The sequence below is a fragment of the Lutra lutra genome, chromosome 1, assembly GCF_902655055.1.
Source record: "Lutra lutra chromosome 1, mLutLut1.2, whole genome shotgun sequence".
Classification (NCBI taxonomy): Eukaryota; Metazoa; Chordata; class Mammalia; order Carnivora; family Mustelidae; genus Lutra; species Lutra lutra.
Genome location: NC_062278.1, coordinates 40,692,045 through 40,719,950, shown reverse-complemented (window position 1 = coordinate 40,719,950; position 27,906 = coordinate 40,692,045). Strand labels below are relative to the sequence as shown.

Genomic DNA, 27,906 nt, shown 5'->3' with positions numbered 1-27,906 from the left:
GGCTTATTCCATTCATAAACATCAGTCCTGTATCAGCTGCTAATTCATAGAAATGACGTTTGTTAAAATGTAAAGAAGACAGTTACCTAATTTTCTTTCTAGGAAAATAATAAAAATCATTCTTTTGAAGAATTACCAGATATGCATAAAAATGTTAATTTAGCAGAAGCCAATAATAGAGTAAAAGATAAGGGAAAAAAGCATAATAGCAATAAATCTTTATTGGAATTTTTTTAACAAAATAATTTTTAAAAACAAAAGCCCCTGCATGTAAACAAGAAAGTAAATAAAGTTAGTTGGCATCATTAAGTACATCCAAGAATCAAAACAAATTCTGGCTTAACATTCTATAATCCAGTAAAATGTTTTGACCCATCAATGGTCAGGGAAACTATTTAATTCTATCAATAATGCGACCTGATCTTTGAACATCATACAATGGTTTATGAATTATAAACAATATAAACTTTACATTCTTCCCACCAATCCATATGCCACATGTAGACCCTGTCATAAAATGGGATTCACATTGTCGATTTTAGACCAAAATGTCCATCCTCATTAGCTGACCAAGTTTACACCTATCTGATCTCTACAGTTTTTATGGTGAAATATGCTAGAACCCATATATTACAATGTGACTTTTTTAAACAAACCTAATCCTAAATTCTATCCCTAACTAATCTGCCATTTTCTTTTTTCTCACTTCCTATACATACATTAAATACCATAGCAACTTGACCTTAAAAAATACTGCTAATACATTAATACACATTTAGGCAATAATTTCTGACAAAGTTGTAGTTTATTTACCAAGAAAAAAAATGCTATTTTTTAATTTTAAAATTTAAGTCAAGTATTGTCATAGTATTGTCATAGTAGTGTTAAATTAAAAAGGATGGCTTCCATTCAGAGGGTTCAATATACACATTATTGATCAAAATTAAACAGAGATTAAATTATATCTTATATGGGGAAAGTTTTCTCAGTTCTTGGAAGAAAGACCAAAATACAGTTTTATTACTATAAAATGTTATTAATTCAGTGCCTGTTTTTGCTAATTCATTCAATTCACTTTCATAAGCTTTATAAAAGAGAGCCAGGGTAAGTTTTCTAAGAGGCCTTAATTTCGGTTTAAAATTTAAGTCTTTTCTGTCCATTAAAATAACTTAAAGATGTGCACAATATATTTGTGCTTTTTAAGGCAGGTGCCAAGCACATTTTGAAAGGTAATAAACTTACCAACTAGAATGTTCTCCCAAAGGAAAAGAAAGAAAAGAAAAGCTCATGACTGTTTTTAGGACAGATGTTTAAACAGCACTCTTCTTTTGGATCATTTAAAAATAATTTGGCAGCTGAACTGCCTATGGTCATACTACATATCGCTAACAAAGGACAAGCAACAGATACAGAATTAATGATATATTTCTAATATTTTTACATGTCTCTTTAGTTGGTGCCTCGTGGCTTTTAACAAGATTTTTGTATTCACTGCAAAAAGAACATAAACACTAAGTAACGAATATAATTTCTCTATGCCATGCAGAAGAGAAGTCAAACATTTTACACATCATCATTTCTAAAGAGTTCTAATTAAAATCCAAACTGTTCCCATTTTTGCATCCTTGTCATTCTTTGGTAAAAGATTCAAAATAGTCATGGGTTAGAAAACAACTGTTTGCTCCATGGTCTTCATTTTTGCAAATAAATGTGTTTTGTAAAAGGAATCTGCACTGTGCCTGGTTTATACTAAATAATTATAAGTAAGCAAAATATTATGGTTTTTCTGACTAATCTACTCCTAAAGCTTTGAGTTGCCGTTCAATCTCTTCATCGGAGATTGTAGCCTTTGAAGTAGAGGCAGATGGTAAGCTTCGGGCAGCTGATGGAGCTTTGGCCATCTATATTAAAGGAAAAGGAAAAAAAAATGTGCATTATCAAACATCTGGGCAAGGACACAAAGGATATGCTACAAAAACGTTTGTCATTCAAATATATAAAAAGATGCCTCTAACAGCAAAAGCTAACTTTAAGTGACAAAATTGGTAGAATTGATTTCCGACCGAGGATGGAAGACATTCATACCTTTCCAGAGATTTCAATTCCAATTTCATCAAGAACTTGATTTACAATATCTTGGCTTTCTTCTTCATCATCAGAGCCATCAAAGATGTCATCAAGTGTGTCATTGACTTGAGGGAAAGGGGAGAAACAAAATTACAGTTACTATCAAACAGATTTCAAGTTAGATTTGCATTTTTAGAAGGTGGCCCAAGTATGTACACATATTTGTATATTACTCCAGGGCAAACTTAGCTGAACCAACAAACTACAAAAGTCATTTTCAAAAGTTAGTGAAGTTCACTTACACATTTTTGAGTTATGAAATCTGGAGAACTTTTCATTGCAATATAGATTATCCTATAATAAAACAGTCTACTCTGATTTTTAAAAATGTGTCTTTAATAAACAACAAAAGAAATTCACAGCCAAAGTTTTTAAGTAATGATTAAAATTAAAGTTATGATAAATAATGATAAAAATTAAAATATTATTATAAAAATAATCATTATAAATAAATATAAATATATGTAAATATATATTTATCTATATAAAATATATAAATATAAATAAATATAAACCATTATAAAAATGATAAAAATTAAAGTTTTTAAGTAATGATTCCAAAAACTATATTCATTGAGCAAGTTAGTAGCTGTTTAATCTGACCATGGAATAATGTTCAAGAATCAAATATCCTGTAAATATTAGGGAGACAATTTACTCTTTTTAGATCTATAATTATACTTAAATTTACATTCAACATGTAGGCAGAATATTCTAACAAAGTCCAAGGTTCAATGTTTTATTAAACTTGTCTGAAGAATGACATCCAATTTAACCTTGCAAAGATTATTACTACTATATCCCTTTCTTCCTCCTTTCCTTTCTTTCCCAAAATATTTATGGGAAAGGTTCTGTATAGAAAGTATCATGTTAGGATTGTCATATTTACTTCTGAAACAAAGTGCCTGGGCAACTGTAGTATAGTACAACTGCCTGGGCAGTTGTAGTACAACTACAATTAATGGACAGAGAAAAATGAAGACCTCAGGTACTTTACATTTAAGCAGAAAAGAAATTAATAATCAGTATAAATAAGAAAGATGATAAAGGGAAGAGAGTACATCCAACTGGGAGGAAGTACATGTGAGGTGCTCCTTGAACGATGCACAGGATTTGACTAAACAGCAATAGAAGAGTACAGAATGAGTAAAGACTTGGTGGAAGACAATAAGGATTCACTCAAGTAGGGCAAGTTCTTCTGTTGTGTTTTTATTTAAGGAGTATGAATGGAAAAGGCGTATCCATTATTCTGGGTCAAAGAGTTTATGTTTGAGATGGGAAAAAAGATCTGGGGAATCATTTGGGATGTTCCCTGTTTCACATGTACATTTTAACTGCTTGTGTCCTTGATATAATTAATAAAGCTTGACACTGGTTAAGATCTCTGGTTAGTATGAGCATGACTGGACAACCTGATTTTTTTGTGTTAGCTCAACGGCATAAAGTACATTTGGAAAAAGCTATATTATGTTCAAGAACAAAAAAAAAACCATAGTATCATCTCTGAAGAAATAAAGCAAATGTTAACCCTTCAATTAGAGTTTCAATTCTTCCACTTAGTGTAGATTCAACTTTTGGAGAAAGTCATTTTACTTCTCTGGGCCTCAGTATGTTCACTGGCAAAATAAAGGGGCCTGACATGAAAACTGCTTTTGATTTACATGTGGGGGTTTTATTTTATAGTCAGCAAGAAGCCACTAAAGGAATCTCACTGGAATCCTCAGAAGTAAGTTTCTGGGAAAATAATTTAGATGCAATTAAAGCAATAATGAGGGTAGGGAGTATAGGTCAAAGTTTATAAGGGACTCAGTTAAGAAGTAGCTGCAGAAAAAATGAAAGAAGGGGATAGATGAGAAAAACAGGGAAGTATAATTGGGGATTAACAAAGAAGGATGCTTTTGGAAAAAGTACAACAAAATTAACCATATTTTATATATATATATTATATAATTTATGTATTTGAATTTATATATATGTACTTACATACATATACATATGTATATAAAATGTGTGTGTGTATGTGTATAAAATACAGATTTCTCAAAGGTCCTGTTTCCAAAATGGAATGTGAACAAGTTCTGGAGTAGTACTGTACAATATAAATTTCAATTAGAAAAAGATATATCCATTTAAACCTTGAATTTACCTTTGGATGAAAATACTAATGTTAATGTACTTTACTAGGTCATAGAAGAAATGAGTAATCACCAACAATTACTACTCTTTCAGACCCATTTGCAAAATACTAAAATACAAATGAGAACTATGACAGAAACGAGTTGTTTGAGCCTATTGATCCTCTTCATTATAGCTTAATGGAAAAGTTAATTCCTCTAAAATCTGCTCACACCTGTGCCATCACTGGAAATCACATACACGTTAGATACTGTGATCATTATATAAATGACAATTCTCACAGTCATTAAAAATTCACTAATGATGTTTCAAAAAAGTCCTATTTTTCAAAGCAAAGATTCACAGTCAAAGCTAAAGAATTGCTGAACTATCAAAGACACACATACACTGACATTAACTCCTAAAAGGGAAACAGATATTTTGAAATTGAATACTTGAACAGTGGTGAGTTTAGTATTCCTGGTAATTTAATTAGATACTATTTAATTGTCCACTATTTTGTTCCCTAAACGCCATTAAATTAAAATGCTGACAGCTAAGCAGAGCTAAACTGGCATAGCTCTACATAGTTGTAAAACAGTAAGAAAATAACCTTTGCGAAACAATGATGTCAGTTGTGACAAACAATGTTAAGTAATGTTGACCAGGATTATTCATTAGCAGTAAAATAAAGGTTGGGATAATCTTTCTGGGAAGAATGTGGTATGAACCAAAAGGCTTATAAAAGCTAATACTCTAAGAATATTTTTAAAATGTAGTAAAAAATAATATAGAAACATTTATCAAAGGATTAGCAAATACACAACAAATTTTAAAACAACGTTACTGACCAATGTAAGAATGGTTCAATAAATTAAGACTGATGTTATTTAATATTGATGTTATACAGTATTAAAAAAAAGACTTCAGAGAAGATTTAACGTCATGAGTACATGTGTATATCATACTATTATGTTTTTTAAAATCAGGATAAGGTTCAAAATTGCACATGTAGTATGATTTAACTAAGCTATGGGAAAATACAGGAAAGAAACATATAACATTAACAGTAATTAAATAATAAAATTAAATATTTGGGTGGTGGGGCGCCTGGGTGGTTCAGTGGGTTAAAGCCTCTGCCTTCGGCTCAGGTCATGATCTCAGGGTCCTGGGATGGAGCCCTGTATCAGGCTGTCTGCTCAGTGGGGAGCCTGCTTCCCTTCCTCTCTCTCTCTGCCTGCCTCTCTGCCTACCTGTGATCTGTCAAATGAATAAATAAAATCTTTAAAAAAAAAAAATATCTGGGTGGTGTGATAATAGATTTTTTAAATAAACTTTGTTCCTTTGTGTTCTCCATAGTTCCTCTACAAAATGAAACTAACTTGTAATCAAAAAGAAGAAAACTAAATATTAAATAACTCCGGGAAGGAAAAGGAAAAAATGAGAACAAAAGCACTTCATTATCTCTACCTCCAACAGAAATAGGGATCTTCTCTAGTATGAAAGAATCAACACAAAACTCTGAAACTACCAAATTCATACCATGAAGAGTTCTTTTATTCACAAGTTGGTTTTGGTCCCCTCATCAATGAAGTAAAACCGCTGGGGCCAATATGGCATAAAGATATGGCATATCATATTTTATATTTTTCTTTCCAGTAAAGTTTGATAGGATTTGAGCCTTATATTTTGCAAATTTAAAAATACACTGGAGTTGGGGCGCCTGGGTGGCTCAGTGGATTAAGCCGCTGCCTTCGGCTCAGGTCATGATCTCAGTGTCTTGGGATCGAGCCCCGTGTCGGGCTCTTTGCTCAGCGGGGAGCCTGCTTCTCTCTCTCTCTCTCTGTCTGACTCTCTGCCTACTTGTGATCTCTCTCTCTCTGTCAAATAAATAAATAAATAAAATCTTTAAAAAAAATACACTGGAGTTATAATATAGACATCTTTTCAGAAGGCTGCTGTATCATTGCTTTTTTCAACATTTGTGCTTTTATGGATTAGAATACGAGGTTGCTAGTAAATAAACTTGGCTGATTCAAAGATAAAAAAACTAAATTTCATCAGAAGTTATTAAACTCACTCATTTCTTCAGTCATTTCCATTTTCATGTTTTCCTTCTGGAAATTCTGCATTGTTTGTAATGTCTTTTGTGGATCCATCTTCTTGTTAACTGCCTGCATTGTCTTTAAATATATGAAAAGATTCATGTTGGCTACATAAATGTGACATTTTTACTATGAAATAAGTCCAAAGAGAACAAACCAAATTAGATACAGGCTTTCTAAAGATATACAAACTGCCATAATCAAACATAAGACTGTTCAGTATTCTAGAAAAAATGAAATACTCACTTGGAAACCATCTGCTTAACATTTATGTAATAAAGACCATAGTGAAAGAACTCATATGAACAGTAGGCCAAAAAAAAAAAAAAATTAAAAAGTATTGTCAACAAAAAAATCCATTGCTATTCAAATGGGACAACTACATTTGCCTACTCTATGGCAAGCACGTAATGCCTAAATTGAAAAGAATCACAATTTAAATTTTATAAAATTTTTTCATTAAGCTTTTGATGTCTAAACTAAAAAGGGGGACACACAGTATACACACTTAATCCATTCACATATTTTAAATCGTGTTTTAAAGAAATGAACAGAACACTGAGTTTTATAGAAATATCTGAAAAGAATCCTCTTATGTTTTATATTCACAAGTTATTTCATTAAAAGAGATTAATGCTATCTACTATGGCAAAAAACACTATACAATAGAAAATACATCAGTTTCAAAGATACCAAGCAGTCTTTTCCCAATCTGTATACAATCTACTGCAAAAGTAACTTTGGTTACTTTGCTAACTTTGGATACTACAAAGTTACTTTGGTAACTTTGCTAATACCAAAGTAACTTTTAAGTGTAACACTGGATTTTCCCCATCCCCCTCTAGCCCACACAGACATTGAAGTAGGATTCCATTGTTCTTGTATCAAAAGCCAAAATCTGTAATTCACTGTGAGACCAAACACCACTGAACTCTAACAAGCTAGTCTTATGGTGTACACTGCCCTCCAGCCACACTGATCTTCCACTTCCTTACACGTTCCATACTTTCTCTTGCTACAGGATCTTTGCATATGTTGTTTTACATATGCTCTTCTCCATTTGTTTTCATTATCAACACTTCAGATTTCACCACTTTCCTAGGGAAATCGTCCCTGACACCCCTGATTAGAATAGATATTCCTGTTAAATCCTCCTCACTACTGATGGAATTCCCTATTTACTGATATAAGTTATATTACTTCTCTTGCAACTTATAGTATTATTGCAATTAATACTAATAACAATGATGATAATAATAATAATAAAGCAGTAAATGCCTATAGAGTCTTAACTATGTTTCAGACACGGTTCTAAGCACTTTTATATATAACATTTAACATTAAAAGACATTTATTCAAACCTGACAAATCTTTTTTATGTGCTAGGTGCCATTGCTGTTCCTGTTTTAAAAACGGATAATGAAGGCACAGGAGGGCAAAATAACTTGCCAAAAGCTAGTGAATAGAAGTGAGATTTGAACTCAAGTAATATATATTCCTAATTACCACACTAAACAACCTCTCAAATGGGCTGTTTCTGAAAAAGACTGTACAGGGGCGCCTGGATGGTTCAGTTGGTTGGTTAAGCGTCCAACTTAACTCTTGATTTCAACTCAGATCATGATCTCATCAGGGTGCTAGGACTGAGCACTGTGTTGGGTTCGAAGCTTAGCATGGAGTATACTTGTATTTCTCCCTCTGTTCCTCTTCCCAATTTCTCTCTCTCTCAAATAAATAAATAAAATCTGAAATAGACCGTACAGTTTAAACCCTTGCCTGGTTTTGCTTTCCACTTCATCCCCATCATTTGCTGTATTTCCTACCTATATAGGGTCTAAACAAATATTTGCTGAATTAACAAGTATCTAAAAAGATTAAGTGAAAATTCTAGTTCAGATATCCCTTTAAGGCAGGACCATATTCCGTACCTTTTCCTGGCCTACCACCTGCAAAAAATAGCAAAATAAGTAGTTCTCCCCTTAACATTATTGAAAGGTTACCCATCTCAAGTATGTGATCATCACATACGATCTTTTCCTCAATTAGATGTTTAGTTCCGTTTGTGAAAGAAAAAAGGAAAACAAGTTTTTGTCCTTAACTATATTTTTCTCTGTAAAATGACAGATCCATCAAGAGTAAGTTAACTGACAGAACTAATATTGAAACTTCCTCTTTTTGAAATGTCCTTTATTTTTTTAAAGAACATAAGGTGTCACTGCACTTACCGCAGCTAAGATGGATAAATTCTATTTTCATGTGCTCTGTTAATCTACAACACAATTATAGTTGCTCCTCATTATTTCTGGATTCCATATTTGTGGATCTGCCTACTCACTAATATGTATTTGTAACCTCATACTAGTATCATAGAGCTTTTGTGTTCTTCTGTGGACAAGTAGAGAACAGCAAAAAATATGAATTGCCGAACGTGCTTGTTTGCAGCTGAGGTCTAACAAGGTGACACCGTGTTGCCTTGTCTCAACCCTCATACTGTAAACAACTATCCTTATTGTGGTCTACCTACCTTTTGTTGGTGACTTTGCTTTTACTAAAATAGCCTCAATCATAGTACTAAAGTGTTGCGTAGTGTTCCTAAGTGCATGAAACTATAATGTATTCATGGAGAAAATACATGTTAAGCTTTGATTAGGCATCAGTTCAATGTTAATGAATCAACATTTATTAACTGTGGTGTCTCAATAGAAACACATAAAACAACCTTAGATATAAGCTGGTTGACAAAAACATTGCGACCAAAGGCTCACAAGAACCTAACCCTCTATTTCCCCTAGGAGTGATGGTTTGATATTCACTAATCGAGTGTTTCCAACTTAACAAAACATTAACTACTTCAAATAATGAGAATCAACTATAGATACCATTTTTCTAATATGAACCTCCTACTTTCCTCTGCGGCTCTCTTTTCTCTTGGTCTTCATATTCATACTCCTCCTTCCTTATATTTAACACCTAGTGGTATTTTTTTTTTAAGATTTGTACTCATTTATTTGACAGAGATCACAAGTAGGCAGAGAGGCAGGCGAAGTGAGAGAGGGGAAAGCAGGCTCCCTGCTGAGCAGAGCCCGATGTGGGGCTCGATTCCAGGACCCTGGGATCATGACCTGAGCCGAAGGCAGAGGCTTTAACCCACTGAGCCACCCAGGTGCTCTCACCTAGTGGTATTTTTAAGACCTAGGTCTTCTGCAAAGTCTTTCAGATCATTCAGTTCAAAGATCTGTACAGTTCACTGAAACTTAGCACACACTTAGCAATGTTGATATATGTAGTAGGTAGTTTCCCTGTCAGATATAGCTTAACCTCCCACCCCATCCCCAACTGAACAATAAAATCTGTAAGAACAGGCCTTTGTCTTAAATATCTTCTTATTCCTTATAGTACTTCATATATATCCAGGGACTCATTATTAAAAAATCAAAAAGCTCCGAGGCACCTGGGTGGCTCAGGCGGTTAAGCATCCAACTCTTGATTTTAGCTCAGGTCATGATCTCAGGGTTGTGAGGTCGAGACCCATGTTGGGCTCCATGCTGCATGTGGAGCCTGCTTAAGATCCTCTCCCTCTCCTTCCAACCCAGCACCGAACTCTGCCTCTCTAAAAACAGTTCAAAGTCCTTTAAATTCTATAGTGAAAACATTTTTTTTTTTTAAATATAAAGACTGGAAGTTAAACATAAGTTCCTGATAAAATTAACTGATAAATACTTCTGACAAAAATCATGTGTCCTTCTGACACAAACATAAAGATGAATCAAGAGCAAATTACTAAGTAATTAAAACTTACAGCTTAATGAAATAAGACCAAAAATCTAAGAATTTAAGGGAAAACAGCAAACAACATTTTAAGTCAATTTAAAAAATTTAGATGCTACACATGATCTTGGAAAAATCAGAATGTCCTGAAATAAGAAATTTTAATGTAAAACATATCAATAAAGAATCTATGTACATGTGAAACTAATTTAATGTTGTAAGGAATATGCTTCAATTAAAAATTCTAGAAGTAGTTATCTGGATTACCTCATATTATAACTCCTTTTACTAAATATTACACAGATTCTGTACCACATATACATCAGGAGGTACTTTTAAATCTGATTTGAATCCTTTGAATCCTTAAATGTCTTTAATAAAACCATAAATGTATGGATATAAAATTTCCACTTACTTTTGCTGTAGTAGACATTGCTCCTGCCATCTTCATCTGGGAATTCATCACTTTCGTTTGTGTCGACATAGAAGTGACTTTTGAACTTACAGCAAAAGTTCTTGTTTTTTGTTTCCGTAGATGTACAAGCTGTTTGGCTAAAACTCTGCAAGCTTCTTTATTACCAATCTTAGCCATTTTCTTAATTTCTAACTCCTAAGAAAGGAAATAAAGAGAGTATTAGGAATAAAATCATTGATAGGTAGGTAATCCCTAATGATTTACTTCAGAAAAAAAAAAATTAAAAATCACACAAACATTATATACCTTTTTCTCCCTGATCATGAAGAAAGGAAGAGGCAGTCATAAAGTCACAGAAAAAACAGTTTTTTTGAGTGGGCAATTTATTCCACATGTTTACAAGGGACTTTGTACCTTCATCTACGAATATAAAGCAAGTCTATAAAATTGTATTTACAAAGAGCCTGAAAGAAAATGAGAAAGTTCAACCCAAAAGTTAGTAGAAAAAAGGGGAAAAAAAAAAAAAAAGACAAAGAATTGGTGGGATAGAACAAAAAGAGCACAGTGGTTGATTTAAAGTGAATAATAAAGACAATTATACCAAGTGAGAAGGTTCACCTAAAACCTCAATAAAAGTTGTCATTTTATGTAAGAATATAAACTATACTGTATGTTATGTCAAGAAACCGACTTTAATTAGAAAACCAAACCTATGTAAAAGGACAGAAAACATATTCCCTATAATTACCTTCTAAAATCTAAAAATCTGGAGTGTGCCCATTAACATCAGATAAAACAAATAAACAAACAAAAAAACCCATGAGAACAAGGAATACTACCAGAAATAAAAAGGTGGATTTCATAATGACAAAGGAATCAATATATAAAGATGTTAGGACAATCCTCTACGTGCATGCACCTAAGAACAGTGCTTCAAATATGTGAAGCACAACTGACAGAACTGAAAGGATAAACACACAATTAGCATGAGGTATTCAACAACTCCTCTCCAGTACACTGCTATAATTGTTAGAACAAGTAGATAGAGAATCTGTAATGATACATATTTACAAAAAATACTATGATCAACCTGACCTAACCAACATTTATAAAAACGCCACCACCAATAGCAGAATACTTTATAAGTGTACGCTAAAAAAGAAGGAAATCACCAAAACACAACATATTTTGCTCAGAAAACAAGACTCAATAAATTGAAGAGGACTGAAAGCATACAAAGTATGTTCTCTAACCACAATGAAATTAAACTGGAAATCAGTAAGGGAAAGGAAGGAATATTATAAATAAGCAGAAATTAAACAACATGGTTTTAAATAAGTCATGAATTGGAAAAAATCTCAGGAGAAATAAGATAGTATTTTGAATTTAATAAAATGAAAATGGAACATATCAAAATGTGTGGGTTACAGTTAAAATAGCTCTTAGGGAGAAATTTATACATTAAAGCCTAAATTGGAAAAAATAAGTATCTCACAAGCTTGAAAATTGAGAAAGTAGGAAAAAGTAAAACAGTAAATACAAGTAAAAAATAATATAAATAATAAAAGAAATCTATGTAGTAGGAAAGAAAAATATAGAAAATTGATGAAATCCAAAGCCATTTTTCGTAAGAGACTGATCAAACTGGCAGGCTATTAGCCTGGGAGGGAAAATGAGACAAAGAGAACACACAAATTACAAAGATTAGGAATGCAAAGGAGGGATGCCTGGGTGGCTCAGTAGGTTGGGCATCTGCCTTTGGCTCAGGTCATGATCCCAGGGTCCTGGGATCAAGTCCCACATCAGGCTCACTGCTCAATGGGGAGCCTGCTTCTCCCTTTGTCTGCTGCTCTCCCTGCTTGTGATATCTCTCTCTTTCTCTCTCTGACAAATAAATAAATAGTATCTTTAAAAAAAAAAAAAGAAAAAAAAGTGAGACAAAACAGGGCATCCCTTCATGTCCTAAAGATGTTAAAGGATAATATGGGAATATTATGAATAACAGGTCATTACATTTTAAAATTTAATAGACATCGACAAATCACTTGACAAATGTTAACTACCAAAATTCATATAAAAAGACAGTTATCCTGATCCATTCTGTATCTATTTTTTCCTAAAAATTGAATTTGTAGTTTAGAAACCTATCCACAAAGAAAATTTCCCTCCCAATCGCTTTACTGATGAATCCTATCAAACATTTAAGGAAGAAATACCCAAACTCTTCCAGTAAAGGAACAGTAAGAGAAACCAACTCATGCTTTAAAGTCAGCATCACTCAAATGTCAAAACCAAATAAAGACACCGCATTAAGAGATGACTACAAATGAGTATCTTCCACGAACATGGATGGAAATATTCTTTGCAAAATTTCAGCATACTGAGAAAAAAATATTTTTTAAAAAAACATGTCTTACCAATGGAGCTTATCCCAGGAGAAAAAGCTTGATTCAACATTAGTAAATCAATAAATGTAATTCACTACATTAACAGACTAAAGAAGAAAAACTACATGATCATCATCTCAACAGATGCAGAAGTGAGGCTCTACCCTCACCTGATAACACAGTAAAACTTAATTCAATATGGTTCACAGTCCTAAATATAAGAGCTAAAATATAATTCTAGAGGAACACATAAGAGAAAAACTAGCAACTCTGGATTGGAGAAAGCTTTCCTGGGACACTAAAAGTACTAATCACAGAGAAAAGGGATAATATATTGCACTTGATTAAAATAAAAATCTGGGGCGCCTGGGTGGCTCAGTCGTTAAGTGTCTGCCTTTGGCTCAGGTCATGATCGCAGGGTCCCGGGATCAAGCCCCACACTGGGCTCCCTGCTCAGCAGGAAGCCTGCTTCTCGCTCTCCCACTGCCCCTGTTTGTGTTCCCTCTCTCGCTGCATCTCTCTCTGTCAAATAAATAAGATCATTCAAAAAAAAAAAAAACTTAAAAAAAAATAAAAATAAAAACAAAAATCTTCTGTACTACAAAAGACACTATCAGGAAAATAAAAGAACAATAACTGAAGAAAGTATTTGTAAAATATATATTTAGTAAGGTACTTGTATTTGAAATATATAAAAAACCCTAATAAATAAATAAACATTCATAAAAAAATGGGTAAAATATTTTAATAGACACTTTGGCAAAAGACATATAAATGGCAAAAAGGCACATGAAAAGATGCTGAACATCACTGGTAATTAGCAAAATACAATTTAAAATGACAATCCACTATACACCACCAGAATGACTAAAAGTAAAAAGACTGTTAACTCTAACTATTGGCCAGGATGTGAAACAACTTTACTTTCATATACAGCTGGTAGGAACAGAAAACATTACAGCCAATTTGCAAAACTGTCTAGCAATTTCTTACACAGTTAAACATACATTTACCCCATGATCCAGCAATCCCACTCCTAGGAATATACCCAAGAGGAACAAAAACATATGTTCACACAAAGACTTCAATTGCATCCTTATAGCAACTTTACTCAAAAGAGCCCAAACCTGGAAATAACCCAAATGTCCACTAGCTGATGAGCAGATAAATAAACTGTGCAACATCCATACAATGAAGTAAATAAAAAAAAATTAATACTGATTATGTTACAATATTGATTAATCTCAAAATAATTATGATGAGTGAAGGAAGCCATATTAAATACACATTTAAAAACATAACTTAAAAATATTTAAAAATGGACAAGATAATCTATTTTTTAAAAACTACATTCATTATCACAGACACAATGATCACCAAAAATCAAGTAAGATACCTATGAGTCCACATAATTATTTCTTGTAACCCTTTCTTGCTATTCAGGACTATTTTGTCTTTGTTGTTAACTGAGAATGAAGTAGCTGTGTTTTGAGCAATACTTCCTCCTAGGCATTCATGACTTCTACAAACTGAAGAATAATTTGATTTTATAACCAGCAGAATTCAAAGAATCCTTATAAAAGTGAGCAGAATGACACAATAAACAAAGGTAAGCTGAAAATGCAGGAAGACGGTAAATGTCATTTCTTAGTAAATCACTTACCACCTGCCATGTGTCTTTTTCTTAGTTAGCTAATTATTCTGACACTAATTTCCAAATTTGTTTGAAAAGTTAAACTGAAATTTAATGTTCTACTTACCAGCTGTTTTTCTTGTTTCTCTAAAGCTGCTCGATCTCTTATTATAGCCCTCTGTGTACCTCGTAATTCTCGATTCTGTTCCTTTATTACATCTAAGAGAACCACAAAAGACACCTAAATGTATGAATTCCAAATTTTTTTTCAATAATAATTGAAATATTAGACTTGGAGACCTTAATTTAAAAAAAAGAAAACTTGATTTACTAGATGTTAAAATTTTTGCATTCAATATACTAAAAGATTAGTCAAATATGAATACTCGGATTATAAATATTAATTATATAAAGAATTATAAAAGTACAGATGCTATAGTCAGAAGTTTAACCAAAAGTATATATAAATCACAATAAAATATTCCCTTAGAGAACTGATTGTATGCAATGTTTTATGTGGCACACATATATATCTCTCTCTCTCTCACTCACTCACACACACACACACACTTTTCATCTTTTCTTACTCTAGTATTTTATGAAATTCCAGGAAGGAAGACAGATCATGTGTTTATTAAATCCTTTTTTCTACATTAAGTTATTATATAATAGCGTGAAGCAGCAGACCTTCCAATGAGGCAGACCTGGATGTGAATCCTCCCTCTACCATTGGCTCATTGCATGATGATATCTCGGCAAAATCAGTTAATACTCTAAACTTCAAATTTCTTATTCATAAAATAATGACAGTTGGAAAGGTGTATTTAACATACATAATTGCCCTGCTACACTATTAAATTTCCACTCAATCATAATGTTTTTCTAACTTATTTCAACTCATTTGGATTCATTACTCCCATCTTTTGAAGAATTAGTATTAGTCTAGGTCTCATGGACCATAATTTGGGTTAGTTGTTACTAAATAGTTATTTCTTTAAAAATCACAAATATTGATGGTAATTCTTGCCAAAACTGATCTCTCATTATCAGGAATCTTGCTAAGTGCTGTACATGCATTATACAATAGTCACAATAATGTTATAGAGTTGGTTTTTCTATTATTTTATACTTGAAGAAAATTGAGTGTTAGGAAGTTTAAATAACTTGCCAAAAGTCACAAGGTCATAAGCAGTAATGCCAGATTTGGATCCAGTAATCTTAATTACTTCATTAGAGTTCCTTTCTAGTCAAGAAGTAGATTTAAAAATAGAAATAACAACAACACAAAGAATAGTCTCTTCATCAAATGGCACTGGGACAACAGGATATCCACATAAAAAAAAAAAAAACAAAGAAATTGGGACCCTACATCACAGTGTATCTAAAAATTAATTAGGGGCACATGGGTGGCTCAGTCAGTTAAGGTCCAACTCTTAATTTCGGCTCAGGTCATTATCTCGAGATCAGGCTCCATGCTCAAAGTGGAGTCAGCTTGAGATTCTCTCCCTCTCCTTCTGTCCCTCCCATTGCTCATGTGCCCATGCACAATTAATAGTAATTAAGAAATAAATACATAAATAAAGTCTTTTTTTAAAAAACTGACCCAAATATAAAAACTTTCAATTCTTAAATACATAGGAGTAAATCTACATAATCTGGGACTTGGCAACAGATTCTTAGATATGACTCTAAAAGCATGAGCAACAAAAGAAAAAATAGACACTTCATGCAACTTAAAGGCTGTGCACCAAAGGACATTATCAAGTGGAAAGATATTCCACAAAAAGGGAGAAACTATATATAAACTATACACATATTAAAGAGTCTAGCATCTAGGATATATAAAGAACTCTTAATAACTTAAAAACAAAACAATCTAATTAAAAATGGTTGAAGGACCTGAATAGATACTTATCCAAAGGAAATACAGAAATGGCCAATAAATACAAGAAGAAGATGCTCAGCATCATTAGTCATAGGGGAAATGAGAGACACTGCACACACACCAGAAGGGCTGTAATGAAAAACAAAAATGGAAAAATACAAGTGTCAATAAGGATGTGAAGACTGGTACCCTTATATATTGCCAATAAGAATGTAAATTGTTTCAGACACTGTGGATAACAATTTGGTGTCTTCTCAAAAAGATAAACATAAAATTACCATATGACCGAGCAATTCCACTTCTAGGTATTAGAGAGATGGAGTGTAAAAAGAAAGGGAGTACTAATACTCACTACAACGTGAATATCCAAAATCTCCAAAATATCATACTAAGTGAAAGAAGCCAGATATAAATGGTTACATTCTATGACTTGTTCATATGAAATACCAAATTACATAAGTCCGTAAGGACAGAAAGCAGACTGGTAGTTTCCAGGGGTTGGGGAGAGAAGAGAATGCTGAGCACTGCTTTACTTGTACAGGATTTTACTGTGAGGTGATGATAATGTTTTGGAACTAGAGGTGATGGTTATACACCATTGTGAAAGTACTAAATGCCACTGAACTGTTGTTCACTCTAAAGTGGTTAATATTATGTGAATTTCACCTCAAATAAAACAACAGAGCCAACATCCATTATCCTTTTGCTGATGGAACATCACAACTTATTTCTACACATTCCTGTGTATAACATACAACTTTACACAGAATAAAGATAGGTGCTTACATTGAAAAACAGGCAGCATACTAAAAGGTTTACAACAACCACAAAGGTAAGTACTGTTATCTCACTTATTTCAGAGAAGGGAATTGACATTAGGTGAGGTAATCTGCCCAAGGAAGAAACAGTACTAGGGTTCATATACAGGCGGTCTGATTCTAGGGTCTCTGATTTTAACTACTGTATTATGCTGTGAAGCCTTTCAGGCAAACAAGAAATAAAGTTATCAGAGACATAATCCTTATAGATTTGTATTACATTTCAAGTCATTACATAAGATATAACTAATCAACTACAATGACTTTCTAAATAAAAGTTACGATGCCAGAGCTCCTCCTTATAAGACATCTATTTCCCCACCTTTGCATACTCTGTTTCTCACTAACATTATATTGGTGGAGCACTGGCTGTAATTCTATTGTCACAATTTGTGTTTCCTAAGACTGCTATAATAAATATCACAGACTGGGTAGTTTAAACAAGAGAAACTAATTTTCTCACAGATCCGGAAGCTCGAAGTCCAAGATTAAGGCATTGGCAGGTTTGATTTTTCCCCAGGCCTCTCTCTTTAGCCTGCACATGGCTGCCTTCTTGCTGTGTCCTCATATGGCCTTTACCTGGTGTGTGCCCATCCCTGGTGCCTCTTTCCTCTTCTTACAAGTCATCCTCCTATTGGATTAGGGCTTTGCCTTCATAATCTCATTTAACCTCAATTACCTCTTTACATACCTTATCTCCAAATACAGTCACATTGGGTTAGGACTTTAACATATGAATTTTGGGGCATACAATTCAGTCCACAGTACACATTATCTTTCCTCTGACATCTGTAGACACTGAACAGCAAAGTTCTCATTTCCCTAGATTTAAAAGCAATTATCGGCCTTTTCATCCTCAATACTACCAATTTTCTTCTTTTGAACTTAGCACGCTATCTTGCCAAAGCCAATGAATTGGTATAAAAACATTCACCACTTACCCTACTCTTTCAACAGAAAATATATTTTGTATTTAAAACTATGAAATTACAATGAACTCTGGAGTATAACATCTTTGTGTATGGACAACTTCCTAAACTCACCTAGCATGAAATGAAATGGTAACAATGAGATAGTGATGAGGATCTTCTAAAGCCATAGAGTACAGAAGTGAAAAGAAGCCACCACACTGACAAGTCAAATTGTGATCAAATAACTGACACAGATGCAAAGCAATCGCTGAAAGCCTTGACTGCTAAGATCTCGAATTCTATCAATATATATTTTTTTCATTATAGGGTGGTATAATATATAATAAAAAGTATGCATTTGATCTTTGTCTTAAGTTCCTGGCACAGAACTCCTAAAACCCTTGGAATTTCCTTAGTGGTAGGAGTATCTTTTAACTCAAGAAGGGGTACCCGTAGGTAGTTTCTGGAGGGGACTGGTTACCAGAAAGACCAAATGCTTGAATAGAGGGTAGAAGTTCAGCACCACTCCCCTCACCGACCTCAGGAGAAGGGAGTGGAACTGAAGACTGGGTTATAAAAACTCCTGAATAAAGATATTAGGACAGCTTCTGGGTTGGTGAAAAACATACTGATGTGCTGGGAGAGCAGCATGCTTGAAAAGGGCATGAAAGCTCTGTGCCACTTACAGCCTCCAAAACTTTGCTTCCATTTGGCTATTCCTGAGTTCTAACGGTTGTTCTAGCAAATTATCAAACTGTGGAGGAAGTTATGGGGACTCTAGAATTTACAACTGGTTAGTCAGAAGTACTCGTGGCCAACTGGGACTTGTGACTCGCATCCAGGATAAGGACAGTCCTGGAGGCCTGAGCCCTGAACTTGCGGTTTCTGTGCTAACTCCAGAGTGTTAGGATTGACTGACTTTTTGGTCCCAACAGTTGATGTCAGAGAATCAGAGAGCAGAAAATAGATATAGCCATCTCTGTTGGCAAAACACTACTTATGACACGAAATTTTACCAAAACACGTACCTTAATCAAAATAGTTTTACTTCTCTTTTCTTAATTTTATATAACTATGTGTACCATAACTGTCACAGTACATTAGAGAAAGAAAAATAAAGAAAATTAACTACTGCATATTCCATAGCACCATAGTTAATAGACATATTAATATTTAAACAGTTCTAAGCTATAAACTGAGAGAGCACCTAATGTTGCATACTAAAATATAGTCATAACACATTAAAACATATTATGGTAAGTAAGGAAAGATAGTAAAACATTTTCTTCATATGAGATGATAGGCATAATCCTACAAAACAAACATATTACTCTCAACTTTTTTTTTAAAAAAAGCAATCCCTATGTTAAATACACATTTAACGATTTGGTCTTCTAGATAATTCAGAGGAACTAATAAGAGAATGATTCTGAGACACTTTTAATGGTTTTAGGCCAAGTTTATTTTCCATTATATTTATTTTTTGGTAGGCTGGATTTCCTCCCAAGATTACAAGCACTTTAAGAGCAAGGAGCACAGTATTTTCTTTATTCTACTTGTATTCCCACCACACTTCATGCCAACTACTACCCCAATGTATATTTAGCAGTGGCCTGCAAGAGTACAAACATATATTTAAATGTAAAAGAATGTGCCTTACAGGCATAGTTTTTTTAAGATGTATAATAAACTCTACCCTTTAAGATGTATAATAAACTCTACTGATTACCAAGATAATTGGTAATTGATTGATAATTGATTAATAATTTAACCATGAACCTTGACTATGTCAGATCTCTTTATACAATGGAAAAATAAAACACTGTAATATCCAGGTATTTCCCTTACAGTTTTCTGCTTTTCCCTTTTTTCATTCCAAGTCGAGACAATGACAGAAACATGTACTGGGTATTACTGAATCTAGGAGATAGAGTGCTTGGCTCCTGTCCATCCCTGCTTCTTTCTCTAGGCAAAAGAATATGCCCAAATTTTTATATTCTAGCACTTCATCTACCTTGTGGGGTTGCTGTGAAGTACTTCATAATAGGTGGTAATAAAGAACTTTCACATTGTGAAAATGGCAATGATACATGCCTGTGACTATGATATGTTCTTTGCTACCATTTGGTGAGGCAGAAAAGAGTTCAGAGACTGCCCCAAACCACCACCGTCTTTCTCACCCATACTCAGCACAACACTTAGAAGACACCAAGCCAGCTCTACTGTAGGCATTAAAAGCCTATCTTAAGCCTTTCAGGCTCTTTTTACTGAGTGAAATAAATAAATAAATATATACATATACATACATATATATAAATCACAGACTCAAATTTTGGACTTAAGATACAGAGAGAAAAGGTCATTCTGCTCTCCTTAGTTCTGAATCAATAAGATCTATCTGCTTACAAAAAAAAATAAAAAATAAAAAATAAAAACAAAATAAAGGGGGTCTCCATATGGTCCAGCCTAGCTTACTAGAATTCTCTACTGGGGTTTGAGGCTAGGCCCCAACTTGAATTATGGCTGTCCTTCCTGGCCTTGCTTATTTACATACAATTTGCACATTTAAGGATTAAAGCAAAAAAGTAATTATCAACTCTAGATACAGGCATTCATTTCTTTGTGAGTTATATTTTAAATATGTTTAAAGTGCCTTTCCTTTGGGGAAAAGGAGGTGGCCCATCTCAAGCTTACAGAGTAGTTCAGTTTTCTGCCCCAGGAGCCTTGAGGCACTGGTGTACTAGACAGCATCCACTCTACCATATACAGGTTTTATTCTTTACTATAAGGTTATGTTTACTCTAAGGCCAAGATAGACATTTTAATCTAATATATCATATTTTCTGCTTTTAAATGTATTTCTTTAAAGAAAAAAAATCATTTGGATCCATACATTTTTATTGCCTATCAGTTATCCTAAATCCAGTGATCATAGGGACTGAAATAGGAGCACAGAATAAGTAAGGCATATCCTGCGTTACCATTTTTATTAACTTGTTTTGGAGACTAAGACCTGAGAAGACAGGAAGCTTTTCCTTTAGATTTTATCTGCACACTCTGCAGCAGCTGTGAGTTGAAGCAGTGGGTCTGCAGTTCTGAAACGGCAGACTAATGGGTTATTAGCTACGTCCTACTACTTACTGAACAGAAGAACCACCTGTGTGAAGGGGGTGTGGTGGAGCTCACCCAACAGTAAAGAGGAAAGGCATCCTGACTATGCAGGGGTGTACCAGCATCTTGGGTGGATGAGAAGAAGAAAACTGCAAATGGTACAAATTCAAACGGCTAAAGGGTAAGAAAGAAACATTTAAGGTCCGTTCCTAGAAAACACTGGCTCTGGAAACCAAAGTTACTGACAGGCAGAGGGAAAATGACAATGAGAGGAATGGGTGAGGGAGGAATCAGAACTTGGAATGTAAGCAAATGTTTCAAGGGTTTGGAACTATGTATCAAAAAAATCAGGGAGGAATGGCATCAGCTTAATTAACCAGTTCTGATACATGGTAAAGGAAAAATAAGAACAAAAACCAACTAGGGGGAAACTGAAAGGACTGTGGAGGATTGTGCCAATAGATTTCTCCTACATACAGTCCTGGGAGCCAACCAGCCATTTAAAAACTAGGCTGAAGTTGAAAAACTCAGTAGGACTTTCTTGGAAAGAGGAGGTGGAGTATTAAAGAGAAAATAGGAGTCTAGCCCTATGGTAGCATAAAAGGAATGCTCCCCACCCTCCCCTCAGTAAAATCTCAAGTCACTCAAATACTGAGAAATTCATTCAGATTAGTTTATTAGTAAAATATCAGTGTTTTCCAGAGCTGAAGGAAGGTCTTCATATGGGCTCTGTTAGTAGATCTTTAGGTCTCATGTGGTCCTCAAAGAGACAGGCTTTGGTACCATCATCAATAACAGCTTCAGTTCAGAAAATTGTGAAAGAGCATTTTCTCACTTTAGATAAAAGTGGGAACAAGAAGGAAAGATCCTATAAAAGGAAAGTTTCACAGACCTATGGACTTGAAGGTAGAAAATAGTAGCATGAAAAGAAATACCAGTCTTTGGGGTCATGCTAGGGATGCAGAAATACAAAGGGGAGACATTTTCCTACAGAAATATCCATGGATGGTACCCATCCATCTCCATACCAAAAAGTATGGAGAACTTTAACTCAGAAAAATTCTCAAAAGAGAGTACTGTGCTTCTGAATCCCATGTTCAATTATTTTTCTTTGGTATGCCAAGAATGTAGGGGCCAAACAGTAAGTAAAATTTGAGTTTTTAAATATTCAGAATAATAAGCACTAAGAGAACACAAAGCATCCTAGGGAAGATCTAGGCATTATAGGTAGCACCAGACTGTTCTATCTTATTTGGAAGAAAGTAGAAAAGTTCTGGAGGGGATTCAGTTATATAGATGGTGGATTTTCTTCTCTCTTAAGATAACACAAATGTCTCAACTACCTTTTGACAGGAGATTTATCCCAAGTTAGTCAAAACTTCACACATTCTGAACCCTGGACTACTAGCACACATGGATACAATCCCAATACCGCCAAAACCAAGAAGCTTACTCCTCTTCTATCAGTAGGATTCCTCAAATTTTGGCTAAACTTGCACGGAGGTGGCAGTGATACATGGATGTAGAGTATAATAAGCTCTGAATGCCGGAAACACTACTTTTGGTTAGTAAATACTATTATTTTCAAATTTTGTCTCTAAATGATAAATTGCTGCAGAGATACTTTCATGTATGCTGAAGAGACTCTGCTACCTTCCATAAATGCAATGTAGGAAAAACTCTGAATAAACATAATCCAACTTTGGAAGTACACAAGGATCTCCTTTAGTTCCAGTGAATGCAAGTCAGGAAGCAGAGGCTAAAAAAAGGAGAATACAAGAGTGAGATACTTAACACAGTTTGAGGTGTGTTCTCATAGTACAGGTTAGCCAGAGGAAGGAAAAAGATGGTTCTATGCATTTGGACATCATGACCAAAAATATGTCAGAGAGTGAAAGAGTTTGGTATGGTATGTCCTGATGAATATAAAGACAATACTGCTGAACAGTAAAATGTTCAGAAACATGACAGGAAGACAGGGACGATCAAGGAGGCCACATGTGCCTTATTAAAGAGCTCTCATTGATCGTGTTGGTACCAGTGATATAATAAAGGGGTTTACACTGAGGAGTAGCACAGTCTGATTTGGGTTTCAGGTAGATCAAATCACAAGGCAACTCTGTAGATGAACAACTTAAGAGCTATGAAGCTACAGGAAAGAAAAGCAGAAGGTGATGTAATAAAATTACAAGAAAAATGGATCTGTATTAGAGCAGGAGTTGTAGGCAAACAGTGGAAAATCATATGCATCAAATACTTAAGAGGCAAAAGGAGCAAAACGTGGTAACTAATTAAAGGTAGGAGGCAATATCAAGACTTGCCAACACTGGAAGAGGAGACTCAGGAAAGGAACTGACTTAAAGTAGATGGTGGTGAATTGTTTGGAATCTCTTCAGATTGGGGTACTTTGGGACCTCTAGGTGGAGATACTCAGCAAATCACTGGTCTGAAACTCAGAAAAATAGAACCAGAGTTACAAATTTGGGATCCAGCAGCACTTAGGTAATAACTAAAATAGTAAGACTTTGGATAAGATCATGCAGGGAGAGAGTATACAGTTAGAAAAGTGGCAGCCCAAGATGGAAGCAAGGACAACACTAACATTTAGGAAGCAGGGTTAAAAAAAGAAAAAGGAAGGAAGGGGAAAAAAAAAAAAAAAAAGCCTGAAAGGAGAAAGAAAAAGAGGGGTTAGAGGAATTTGAGGAAAATATTAAAGAGTTTCATGAAAGCCAAAAGAGAATTTCAATAAAGAAATTATTATTAGGATCAAATGCAAAACATAGGCCCAAGAGCTGATCACTAAAAAATGGCCATTTTGACAATCGAGGAGTTATTGATCATCTTAGCAAGATCTCATTGCTTAAGCTGTAAAGCAAACTGCTACAGAATTTGGGGGTGGTCTGAGAATTAAAGGGGTAGGAATGGGAGACAACACTACTCCTTCAAGAAGTTTACAGGAGGGGCGCCTGGGTGGCTCAGCGGGTTAAAGTCTCTGCCTTCGGCTCAGGTCATGATCCCAGGGTCCTGGGATCGAGCCCCGCTTCGGGCTCTCTGCTCAGCAGGGAGCCTGCTTCCCTTCCTCTCTCTGCCTGCCTCTCTGCCTACCTGTGATCTCTGTCTGTCAAAATAAATAAATAAAATCTTAAAAAAAAAAAAAAAAAGAAGTTTACAGGAAGAGTAAAAAGACAGTGGACAATACTTCCTAAGAAACTCTGGTCAGGGGGAGAGTCAGGGAAAGGAGGGTTTTTCTAGTTCTACTACTATTTGAATTTAAATTTCTACCACTGATTCCAGGGAAAAAGAGCCTGGTTCACAGATAAATGGTTACCATTACACAGTACCTACCAAAAGTTGAGAATTCCATATACTAGGAAGAACAGCAAAATAAACCGTGCCATAGGATCTCTAATAAGAAAATATTACCAATGATAATACGCAAGGGATGACGTCCTGGTTCTGCCACTATGTTGTGTAACCTTGGGCAAATTACTTAGTCCTTTGTATCCCAATTTCCTCACCTACAAAGTGAGGATGATAGTAGTATTTACTTCTAAATTCTCTGAGAATTAAGTATAAGATGCTGCATATAAAATGCTATCACAGTGCTGGCTTAGAGGAGGACCTCAAATTTGCCTTTATTGAGGATAACACACAACAATTATATAATGCTTAAAATTTTTCACTTTTTAAAAGACATATTTAGTTGTTCATTTATGACAATCCTCATGGCATCCTGATTCACAGGTTCATAATTAGTTTCAATAAATAAGTCACCATTAGTCCACGTGGGGGAAAAAACAACACTGTGAACACTTTAACCTATGTATATGTGTATACTTTATAAATAGGTAAAAGGAAAACCAAATACTCAACTGTAATTTCAAATTCAAAGATATCTTTATCTTCTATGGCATTGAGGTACAATTCTCATTAATTTCTGTAACAAAGTATACACTGCAGAGACTTGTTCATCTTTGTGTCAAAATGAATTAAACATAACTCTGAATAGTAATAAGTGCTGTAATGTTGTCTCCCTTTCTAATTTACAAGTGCAGTAGTCTTTAATGATATAGTATGCAACTCTTCCAGCCAATCCAAAGAGACAAAAAGATTCAATTATTCTCCAGATCTATGTGGTTACATATCTCCCTTATATAGCAGAATTTCATTACTGCTGAAACAGATAAAAAGGCAGCATACAGCAAAAGATCTTATGATCAATAATCAACGAGTCCAAGGATCTGCAAAAAATCCATAAAAATACATTACATTTCATAATATATAGCCTCATTACTGCTAAGAAGAATGCTGTCACCTTTTAAACAAAACACCTTCTTTTTAATAAAACAAGGAGTAAAAACATTAATAAAGCTCTATATCAGAATAAAAGTACAAATCTATAATTAAAATGGCATTAAGTGATCTGAACTGACATAATAATGTAAAAAAAAAAATCAAGTATGCAGTTTGGTAGTTATAGTAAATGTACATGGTAGCCAAATTTACATTCAGAAATTTCACATGCAGATCTTTATATCTATAGTACAGCTCCTCGCTAAAGTCCTTAAGACTTTATTTTCACAAATAAATCTATTTAGCAAAAAACATTATTTCTTGGATGAATTAACCCAAGTGCAAATGAGTATACAGTTAAAAATCCTCACTGCACATCTTCACTTTTTTTAAAATTCTGTCCTATACTTCAAGTACAATAGTTACTAGGCTGCCAAAAGCACCAAGAAGCACAGTGATGAGAATATAGAACTCATATTTATATCTTTGAAAATATCTGACATATATTAAGCAATTAAAGCTGTTTGGCCTTTAATATTATGATGTTTTTTAAAATATAATTTGTAACGTCACAGTAACAAAGGTACAACTCTTGTCCTCTGTTTAGTAAATTCTCGCTATATAAAACTGAAACAAAAGATAAACCTGTTCTCCCCTGAAGTACTATACAGTAATTGGAAACCACAATACTGGTACTGAAACAGTGAAGTGCCCCCTTAAAGATTAGAAGGCATTCTCAAATAAAATCCATCTCACATAATTGTACTATATCCTACACCAACTTGAAAAGTATGTCCAGGTACTGTAAATGGTATTTCTTAGTTAATAAAAAGTCCATAAATCGAAAAAAGGTTTTTCACCCACTCAAGGTAGGCAAAAATGTATTATGCTGTGTACTAAATCAGGACTAACATTACATTATGTGTTGAAGTGAAGGGGAGAGTGGCAGAGTAAAATTGATGTCTTTGTTATCCTCCCCAAAATAATGTTGCTGGCACTGGAACAGTCAATACAAAGGAATGAAGGAGTTACCCCAGGTCTGGACTCAGCACCCTGTTTGTACCAATCACTGTCTAGCTACCACTGCTCCTTTTGTGGCTGGGTTAGACCCTTACAAAGAAGGGATTCTTTGGTTGAACCAACAGCAACCTAGACTCAACATGTAATAGGAAACAGAATTTTTAAATAACTTGAATGAATTTGATTCCTGGTGGCAGTCAATGAAAATATCAAGAGTAATTAATCAGTGTTACATATACATTACAGTTAATTGCTCATAAACACCAATTTGTATATTTCTCTATTCATTTTTTCCCCTTAATATGACACTGAACTAAATGTCTGAAACCATGCCAAATACATAAAAATGTAAACTTCTATGCAGATAATACATACCATATCTTACTTTAGACAGCAAAAGATAATCACAGGGAAGGAAAAATACATTATGAAAACTAAACCCAAGGCACTTCCCTTTGGTTTCTCCAGTATTTCTCCTGGAGTCAGTAAAGAAGCAGTTGTTTCACATCTCTCTTGATGGGATATTCTTAAGGGCAAGTCGACCCCGACCCAGGTTCATTTTCTAACTGAAGCCTGTTATCCCCTCCCCCAGCTGAACAGTTTTCCTGTTTGTAAGCCTGTATAAGTAATACAGCTCCAAACTGAAGAAGCAAAAAACCAACAGATGAAACCAACAAGAAATTCATCAAATCACCATCTAATGACACTCAAGGGCCAGCAGCATCCTGTCTCCTCGAAATGCTCAAGGTCTCGCTAAAGGAAAAACGGGGGGAGGGGGACGCGAAAGGGGGCCGATAAAGGTGGTGTGTGTGTGTGTGTTACAGAGAGAAGAAACCAGATTATTCAGGTGAGGATGAGGTGTGGCGAGTCAGCAGAGATGGGGAAGCAGAGAAGTGACGCACGAGGGCGGTCACCTGTGGGGCCACTTGATCCAGCCCCGCCCCCAGGGACAGCTGAAAGAACCTTGGCCGGAAGCCCCCAAAACACGCCAGGGAAACGCAGAGCTGGGCCCCTTTGGCCCGGCCTGAACTCACCATCTACGGTTTTCTTCTTGAAGAGAGACGCCATGGTCAGGGACCGCGTCTGGGCTGCCCGGCTCCGCCCGGTCCGGTCCGACCCCGGCTGGGAAAGCACAGGAGGGAAAGGACAGGCCCTAAGAGGGTTTGGTGTGGCGGAGCGAAGGGCGAGAGAAGAGGGCGGGGTCTCCAGGCAGGACCCGTGGAAGGCTGGTATCCGCGAAGCCTACCGCAGCGGAGTCGCCCCGGGCTCAGGTGACCGAGAACTAAGACACTTTTTGGAGAAGTCACTTCTAGGCGGC

At 34.9% G+C, this 27,906-nt stretch overlaps 1 protein-coding gene across 2 annotated transcripts; it reads right to left on the bottom strand.

The window, feature by feature from the left end:
* Positions 1–203: 203 nt before the first annotated feature.
* Positions 204–27,904, bottom strand: CHMP2B (charged multivesicular body protein 2B). Of its 2 annotated transcripts, XM_047722215.1 has the most exons (6): positions 27,623–27,902; positions 14,678–14,769; positions 10,531–10,725; positions 6,323–6,425; positions 2,086–2,192; positions 204–1,901 (listed from the first exon to the last, which is right to left on the bottom strand). In XM_047722215.1, exons 1-6 carry the CDS (start codon positions 27,654–27,656, stop codon positions 1,791–1,793), a joined length of 642 nt encoding a protein of 213 aa, XP_047578171.1. In that variant the 5' UTR covers positions 27,657–27,902; the 3' UTR covers positions 204–1,790. The 2 variants fall into 2 exon arrangements, with proteins under 2 accessions (XP_047578171.1, XP_047578181.1); XM_047722225.1 differs by lacking the exon at positions 14,678–14,769 and having other exon boundaries at positions 27,623–27,904.
* Positions 27,905–27,906: the final 2 nt, after the last annotated feature.